This window comes from Xyrauchen texanus, chromosome 38 (genome assembly GCF_025860055.1).
Source record: "Xyrauchen texanus isolate HMW12.3.18 chromosome 38, RBS_HiC_50CHRs, whole genome shotgun sequence".
NCBI classification, from domain to species: domain Eukaryota; kingdom Metazoa; phylum Chordata; class Actinopteri; order Cypriniformes; family Catostomidae; genus Xyrauchen; species Xyrauchen texanus.
Window position 1 is genome coordinate 19881455 of NC_068313.1, and position 9379 is coordinate 19890833.

At 41.9% G+C, this 9379-nt stretch overlaps 1 protein-coding gene across 1 annotated transcript; it reads left to right on the forward strand.

Annotated features, from left to right (window-relative positions):
• Positions 1 to 811: 811 nt before the first annotated feature.
• On the forward strand, positions 812 to 9379 carry hepacama (hepatic and glial cell adhesion molecule a). Its single transcript, XM_052110374.1, has 7 exons — positions 812 to 992; positions 5298 to 5636; positions 5867 to 6148; positions 6627 to 6720; positions 7013 to 7080; positions 8564 to 8634; positions 8762 to 9379. Exons 1-7 carry the CDS (start codon positions 905 to 907, stop codon positions 9050 to 9052), a joined length of 1233 nt encoding a protein of 410 aa, XP_051966334.1. The 5' UTR covers positions 812 to 904; the 3' UTR covers positions 9053 to 9379.

Consider the following 9379-nt stretch of genomic DNA (forward strand, 5'->3'; position numbering starts at 1 on the left):
AGTTTGTTTGGACAAACTTTACCTATTAAGTTATTTTCTTCATCTGATTTGTTTTAAAAAAAAAAAAGTTTTATATGCAGCTTAAACAGTGGGTGTAATATGTCATTGAATATGCTGTAATGTTGTATCTTGGGATAATTGACAGTTCGTATCTACAGATCTGTCATGTGTGGGGGTTGACAACAACAAACAACACAATACAACAGCAATAATGACAAACACTAACATGACAGCCATCTTTATTTTCACATCTCAAACCATCTTGGAGTGCCATCCTAGTGACTTTACTGAAAAGACAAAGACACAAATGCACAAATGCACACACACAAAGGGGCCTTGATAATAGATGATCACTGTGGAGAACCTTATAAAGCGAGCAAATCACACACACACACACACACACACACACATGTTGTGTTTCCATGTTTTATGGGGACTTTCCATAGACATAATGGTTTTTATACTGTACAAACTTTATATTCTATCCCCTAAACCTAACCCTACCCCTAAACCTAACCCTCACAGAACACTTTCTGCATTTTTACATTTTCAAAAAACATAATTTAGTATGATTTATAAGCTGTTTTCCTCATGGGGACTGACAAAATGTCCCCACAAGGTCAAACATTTTGGGTTTTACTATCCTTATGGGGACATTTGGTCCCCACAAAGTGATAAATACACGCTCACACATACACACACACACACACACACACACACACACACACACACACACACACACACACAAATCCTCGTACTGAATCACACATAGAGCTGTTGTTCAGGCTGGGGTCCTGAGAGTGGGGTTCAGAGTCCCTTCTGGCAGGAAGCACTCTAAGGGACGTGCCTGGAGTGGACAAATCATGCTGATTGTGTGGGAGAGAAACCCAGCGCTGCTCCCAAGATGAAGGCAAAGAGGGAGGTATCATCTAAAGAGACAGCCGTTCCTTCACTGTATCTTCTGCTATGCCTTTTCATCTTTTTCTTGGCAGGTAAGACAACATAAGCAAAGTTTTCTACCATGCTTGCTGAATGAGAAGAGCATTAAGAGAAAAGTTTCTAAAGAGAAGGAAGAAAAAGTGTGTTGTTGTCAGAGTTTCAAGCTTTTCATTGCATTTTTTTGTTGTTGGTGGCCATACGACATATCACAAACGGCACAATTGGTTAAATAAATTCATTAGTAATACAATGCACTCATTGTAAGAGAAAATATTAAAAGCATTTTTTTTCTTCAGAAATCATAGTCAAACAACAAAAAAGTATGCATGTTAGGATAAGAATGTTAAAAGGTGAATCAAATTATCAAAAACTTGCACAGATCCTTAAATAATGCAATCTGCTAAATTAAAATGTACATTTACAAAGTGATCACATCACAGACCCGTCACTTGTCTGTACATTTTGTCAAAATAATTTCTACTATTTTTACATCTCTATCTATGCTTTTGAATTGTTTTAGTGCATCATTTGTCTGATGGAGGGAACACTAGTTTCACAATGTAAATTAGCGCAAGCTCGATGAGACTAAATTTTCTTAAGATCAGGAAGAGGACAAATGTACCGGCATGATCACAAGCATATACAGTTCGTCCAAACTGAAGCGTGTTCTTCCTAGCACTGCTGTTGTGTCACTGTGGAGAGCTTTGATTAGCAGAATCACTGGGACACACTGTTTACCCCCTCCAACCAGAGAGCATGTCTCTTCCAGGCCTTTGTTAGCTCATCCTGAAAAGCCCTTAGCACTGACAATTGTTACCACAGTGATTGTGCCATGTCAAGCTGACTCGCACTGCCCTAGTAAAGAGAGCAACAGGTTGGCTAAATCTGGAGCAATATGCACAATCCTGTTTTCAGCAGGTAACCCCTGGTGGCCTGCAGAGAATTTAGGTACTTGTGATGCCTGTCCAATTGAAGTAATCTCGGAATCTGTTATGATTGAATACTGCAGAGGGGCATGTTCAACGCAATACTGGAATTAAAATGTAGTCAAATATTCGACAAGAATGCTGATGCTCAGAATATACTGTAAGGGGTAAAATAGTATAAGTTCAATTTTAACGTGTCTGTTTATGGGTCAATTACCACATTTACATGCACACCAATATGCTGATAGCTACCAAAATACCAGCAAATCTGACAATGCCAGAAAACGTCTCTGTTACTGTTGAATCTCCGTTCCCTGATGGAGGGAACGAGAAGTTATGTTGATGAAGTGATACTAGGGGTCGCTCTTGGGAGCCCCAAACACCTCTTTGGGGAGAGGCCAATGGGAATTGGAGAGTGGAATTTGCATGCAACTCCCCCAGACATATGGGTATAAAAGGAGCTGGAATGCAACCACTAATTGTCTAGTAGTCTGTCACGAGGAGAGTGAGGTCCAAGATCCAAGTCTGGGTGGGCCAGTAAGGTGTTACTACGACCTGCTCCTTGCGTAGCCCCGGGGGCAAGCTGTGTGCTAGCACGTCTGTGCTGAGGGGAGCCTCGGTCAGGGCATACCAGAGTGGGTAATCGGAGGATTCCCGGGAAGCGAACAGGTCCATCTATGCTTGACTAAATCGACTCCAAATCAGCTGGACCACCTGGGGGTGGAGTCTCCACTCTCCCCTGAGCATAACCTGCCACAACAGAGTGTTCGCTGAGCTGCTGAGGTTGCCTGGGATGTGAGTGGCTCACAACAACTTGAGTCACTGCTGACTCCAGAGGAGGAGATGGCAGGCGAGTTGTGACATACTACGAGAGCGCACACCACCTTGGCGGTTGATTTATGCCACCGTCGCTGTGTTGTCCATCCGGACAAACACGTGCTTGCCCTGGATCAATGGCAAAAGCCTCCGCAGGGTAAGCAATACTGCCAGCAACACGAGGCAGTTGATGTGCAAACGCAGTTGCGAACCAGTCCAAGGGCCAGCGGCTGCGTGCCCATTGTACACAGCAACTCAGCCATGCTTGGAGGTGTCCGTCAAAACCACGACACACCTGGAGACCTGCTCTAGGGGAACTCCTGCCCGAAGAAAGGCCAGGTCAGCCCAAGGGCTGAACACACACGGCAAACCAGCATGACGAGCATGCGGTGTGTGCCATGGCACCATGCCCATCTCGGGACTCGAGTCTGAAGCCAGTGATGAAACGGTCTCATATGCATCAACCCGAGCAGCGTGACTGCCGCTGAGGATACCATATGCCCCAGGAGCCTCTGAAATAATTTCAATGCATCAACCCTAGCGGCGTGACTGCCGCTGAGGATACCATATGCCCCAGGAGCCTCTGAAATAATTTCAGTGGGACCAACGTTTTCCGGCTGAACTTTTTCAGACAGTTCAGCATTGAATGCGCAAGCTTAATCATAAGGTGAGACATCATTGAGACAGAGTCTAACTCCATACAGAGAAAAGAGATTCTCTGAACTGGGGAAAGCATGTTCTTTTCCCAACTGACCCGAAGCCCCAGACGGCTGAGGTGCCTGAGCACCAAGTTCCTATGAGCACACAAGTCTCGCGAGAGAGCTAGAATCAGCCAGTCATTGAGATAGTTGAGAATGTGGATACCCAATTCCCTCTGGGCAAGGGCTGCCTCTGCGACCTTTGTAAAGGCGTGAGGTGACAGGGACAGACAAGAGAGGAGGACCTTGTACTGGTGAGCCTGGCCCTCGAAAGCAAACTGTGGGTAGGGCCTGTATCAAGATAGAACCGAGACATGGAAGTACATATCCTTCAGGTCTACCCCCACAAACCAATCTTGATGCCGGATGTTCACTAAAATACTTTTTTGCATCAGCATCTTGAATGGGAGTATGTGCAAGGCCCAATTCAGAACTCGCAGGTCCAAGATTGGCCGCAACCCAACGCCTTTTTCATCTCAGCTGGAGGAACAGGCTCTATTGCGTCCTTCCTTAGAAGGGACACGCTCTCCGCGCACAAGGCAGCAGTGTGCTCACCTTTCACTGAAGTGAAGCGGACGCCGTTGAAAATGGGCGGATGCCTGGTGAACTGAATCAAGCAGCCAAGTCAGATAGTCCTGATCTGCCACCGCGATGGGTTGGGGAGTGTGAGCTTAGCCTCACATCAAAGCATTTACCTGGCTCCTTGTGCACACCGATGGATCGGTCTGGAACGGGGGAGGAGGAAAATAGTCCTTGCGGCCTGTCAAGACCATCACATGGGGCGCGGGATTGTGCCACAGCTGGTTGCGCGGGGCGGGAGTGCACGCTTCAGAGGCGCCATACCTGCCTAAAGGAAATGGTGCCCGGTGGTCATGATAGCGACAGCCGTGGACACCAACTGTATAGCCCAAGAAGTAAGGAAACTGCTCTTTTCTTGAAAATTTGGGTACCGCAGCCTGTTGAGTGTGCAGAGAAATCATAAGAAAAGGAAAACAAGGATTCTCCACCCAGCCCTCCACCGGGGGAAGGAGTGATCTGCTTACCAGCTCCCGTGTCGCAGGTTCCCGACTTCATAGGCTGCCTGTCTCAGGGGTGCTTTGAAGCCTTCCTCAGGTTCTTGGCAGCCGGCCGTGAGATGGGTGTTGTCTGTTGGCTCCTGCAGTTGGCTCCAAGCCAGAGCCGGCAAACTCGGGCAGTCTGCGTTGGAGCTGGTTTTGTCTCTACAGGGAGATGCCCTTGGCGTTGAGCAGACGGGGTGCGAAACCTTGAGCCGCGCCAGGGCAGGATATGTTGAATGGCCTCCGTCTGCTTCCTCACCGTCGAAAACTGCCAGGCAAAGTCTCTGACCCTGTCACCAAATAGGCTAACCTGAGAGATGGGGGCATCAAGAAATCGAACCTTGTCAGCCTCCCTTGAATCTACCAGGTTGAGCCAAAGGTGGTGCTCCTGGACCACCAGAGTGCACATCGCCCGCCTGAGAGACTGCGCCGTGACCTTTACTTTGTTTGCATACAAAGTGAAATCAGGGTAATGGACAAAGTTTATGTGTGATGATTGGTTTATGCTTAAACCATTTCTGACCTTATACCGATAAAGAAAGGCTGTTATAGGATTTTACTATATCCTTGTTAAAGGGATAGTTCAATGATTAGAGAATTTTCATTTTTGGGTGAACTATCCCTTTAAGCATAATGTTGTAAGAGAATGTAAAATGTGTTGCCAGAGCTCTTTCAAATTATTCAAAGTTAAAATTTCAGCTATGTAAAATAAAATATAAAAAGTTAAATCTGTCACAAATTACTGAACAAAACTTAAGGGTTTGAGCAAAAGTCTCCATTTTGGTCTCATTGCTGTCTAGGAAAAAAAACGGAGGTATCTAATTTTTTACTTCTTTCTATATGTGTTTGCATGTATTTAGATGTAGTTGGGGTAAACATCAGCAGTCCATCTCCTTTAGTTCGAGGTACACTAGGAGGCTCCGCCCTTCTCTCTGTGACATATACCAGCTCCAGCTCTGACCAGCCTGTAATTAAGTGGCAGCTGAAGAGGGACAAGCCTGTCACTGTGGTTCAGTCGATCGGCATAGATATAATTGGAAATCTGAGGCCAGAGTACCGCAGCCGAATCGTCCTGTTTGAGAATGGATCCTTGCTCCTGCATCAGCTACACCTCTCTGATGAGGGGGCCTATGAGGTGGAAATATCCATCACTGATGATACCTTCACTGGTGAGCGATATGTGTACCTCACCGTGGATGGTAAGCAAGACAAGGTGCATTTATCCAAAGTACATTTCAAACTCCTAAAAAAATTTGAACTAATGAAAGAGTATTGTATGTTTATCCCTAACAAAAAGTACTGTTGCAGAACCATAGTATGGTACGAAATGATTGACAAATTCATATACAGTATTATGGGATTTATGTGATGCTCAAAGTTCCTTAAAAGAGTATCATGGTTATAACATGGTAATGTTTTGTTATCACAGTTCCCTTGTCCAGGCCTTCTGTGCACATGGTGGCTTTTTCCGTGTTGGAGTTGACTGAACACTTTATTCTCAGCTGCACTTATGGTAGTGGCACCAAACCCACCTATAGCTGGATGAAAGGCGGGAAATCTTTGAACAATGACTCACGTCTGCTTCTTTCACATAACCAAAAGTTCCTGACCATCTCCCGTGTTGTGATGTCAGATGATGACATCTACAGCTGCAGGGTGGAGAACCCCATCAGCAGTATGAAAAGCCTGCCTGTCAAACTCACTGTCTACAGTAGGTGATGTGACGCCATTGAAGAAGACATCTTAGAAGACATTCATTCATGACCTAACATGTGTTTTACTATGTTACAAGGCCGCAAACAATAATACAGATACAGTAGCTTAATGATGCAATTTAATTAAAATACTATGTATTTAGCCAAGTGTGTAGATTTTGCTTGAACATTGTGTGGGTTGCAGCTTGAAGCGTTTACCTATCTTTCCGGTTGCACTTTATTTTACAGTACATGTACTTTCAGTATACTTACCGTGTACTTACCCAAGAAAGAACTAGCTTGTTTTGATTATGGGGGGGGGGGGAACATTCATTCCACACTTAGTATTCCTGGCAACCTGTGCAACCAATCCATTTGAAGTCTACTTAATTTGGACATTTTTACAAAGTAGTTTTTTTTTTTAGAGCACTGTTTGTGTTTTTGAGATGAAAGATGTACTATGTCACCCTGTTTTTCTCCTTTTCAATATTGTAGGACGGAGTTCTCTCTATATCATCCTCTCATCGGGAGGCATTTTCTTACTCATCACCTTGGTGACAGTGTGTGCCTGTTGGAAACCCTCCAAAAAGTACCAGCTCTATTGTTCTTAGCCATTCATTTTGATAGGTCCAAACCAAGCAACAATAAATCTCACCAGGTCGCAATGTTCTTGTAAAAAAAGTCAGTGCTTCAAATGTTAGGAGGCCAAAGTTCTACAGATCAAAAAACCAAAGCAATTTAAAGCTGCACATTAATCTAGAAATGACTCATCTTTTTACATTTTGCCTTCTGTTCTTGCATTAAATGATTATATTGGATTTGATCTTCACAGTCAGCATTATGTTGCAAACACAAATCCAATGATGTTAATCTTTCTACAGAAAAAGGGACCAACTTGCCAGACAGAGCGGACAAAATGTAGCAGACCAAAGCAACAGCAATCATGAGGGTAACATCATTAATACGTTATTAATTGTTTTGCTTGTTACATTTGCACAATAAAATATGATTCATATATGAAACCCCTTAAATTAATTTAATAGTAATGTTTTGAAAAACATTATTACATATTTCTAGTCTTTACGACCCAGCACTTGTAAATATCACAAATGGATCTAAAAAATGGTCAGATAGTGTACAATTTTGAAAGTATTTTTAAGACAATTAGAAAATAATAGAATACATTTTGGTATTTTATTTTTCATATATCAAAGACATGATGCAGCAAATTATAGAAAAGTATTCATTACTTCCACACTGAAATTTTATGAAACTCAACTGACTGACACATGACTAATGAGCTATGCTTAATACATAAGCTACACATAAGTTACACATATGTATTTTCTAATATGTGTATTGAGTGTAAATTGACGTACAACTTTCAGAAGAATTTCAGTAGTACATTCAACTGTCAATATGCATATTACACTGTTCATGTGTTGAACTTGCTATAGTTTACTTGCATCTTTGTCAAATACCAATGCCAAGTGTAAATCAAGTCAATCACAGAAACAACAACACCACCTTGAGTGACACATAACATTAATAAATGTATGTGTACTCTCATTTGGGATACTGATCATTTACAATTGTTGACTGAATATCTACATGATATATTAGTAATTCTTATGAATATGGCACTCATTTGTCTTTTGAGACAAGAAATAGATATCCTGTGATAGTAGACTTAAATAGACATGAAATAATCATAAAACATATGATCTATAGGAGTTGAAATATATTTAGCCACACTATTAAATTTCTTGGAACACTAAAGACAGATTTGTTGGCAATTTTTGCCATTTGTTATTGTTAGATGATTCATAAGAGAAAGGATAAGGAATTCTAAAGAAATGGGAGCATAGCTCCAAAAAATGGATAAGGTAAAGGACATGGAATTCACTTAAGACCCAAAGTATACATTCAAGGGTTAAAACTGCACTCAGTGTTTTTTGCTTAATCAAAAAGGTTTTCACATAAAGAAATTAATAGTATAAATGATTGAATGATGTAAAATCTTATGAGATAAATACTCCAGTCATATCAGTAGCCAAAACAGTTTTTTGTTTCCATAGTTTTTATTTTCCACGTGGAGTGTGTTGCCTCATGGGAGCCTCCATATTGAGATCACATGACCAAAAACTACTTGGTAACACCCATGTTTTTAGACACTTTTACTTGTAGAATAAATTAACCATGTCTGACTGCAAATAGGCATCGGTAACTGAAAATGTTTACTTTTGCAATGATGCCGCATCCACTCCACTAGAAGTCAGGATAAGTCCAAAATGATAGCCATATTGACAAGCGCATCATAAACAAATAAATCACTGAGTGCTCTTTTAATTTCTTAGTTTGCATTATTCTAAAACACAAAGAAAATGTTTGCTTTTTCTTTCATTAAAGCTTAAACACTCTCTTTCCTGTAGTTGATATCGTGCCTTCAAGAAGTTACCATAACTGTCGGAACCCAGGGGGACTATATGTTCTCAAAGAAACCGTAAGGAAGACATCAATACTATTCCTATTATTATCATCAAGATGCTGTTGTCTCACTGTGTACTGCATATTGTTGTGTTAGTATCAATGACAATGCGAAAGACAAATTCATCTCTATTTTGCTCCAGGATTTCTCTGAGGGAGCAGATGAATCTTCCTGTAATTTTATCAACCCAATTGATCCCCTCAGCCCACCTTGTTATCCCAGTTTTGCACCCCCTTCTGCACACCCTCCAGATGCTTATATGAATTTCGGAAGAAGATATCCCCGCACTCCTGTCCTCTTTCTTCCATCAACCCCTCATTCAACTTTCACTCCACCCCTCTATTGTCCCCCACACCTGGGCAGCTTAACACGCAAGCCACACGCACCAAGAGTAAGCCCCTCCCCTCCGCATGCAAGAAGAACTTCCTGCTGAACAGAAAACAATATGCACTGTCACAGATGAGCAAGTCGGAAACACATGGAGAGCACTGAATGTCAAATCCTCAGAATGATGTCAGCTGTTTTCTTAGTATGAGTAAGATTCATGAATGACAGTACTGGATGGATTCATTATTTTTGTATAGTAATAGTATGATGTTGTTTACTTTTATCATTCAGATGTTTTCTGGCCTATATTCAACCTTTAATTTTAACGCAATAGCGTACACTGAAAGATATAAATAGAAAAACAAGCAATTTAATTGCAGATATAATTTTACATTAGAGCAACTTGTCATTGTTTGTTGGGATTTAATGAAAA

Coding starts and splice junctions, on each gene's coding strand:
- hepacama (XM_052110374.1), top strand. CDS start 905: ATGAAGGCAAAGAGGGAGGTATCATCTAAAGAGACAGCCGTTCCTTCA. Junction 7,081..8,563: donor AAGCAACAGCAATCATGAGG/GTAACATCATTA, acceptor TCTTTCCTGTAG/TTGATATCGTGCCTTCAAGA. Junction 8,635..8,761: donor TATATGTTCTCAAAGAAACC/GTAAGGAAGACA, acceptor ATTTTGCTCCAG/GATTTCTCTGAGGGAGCAGA.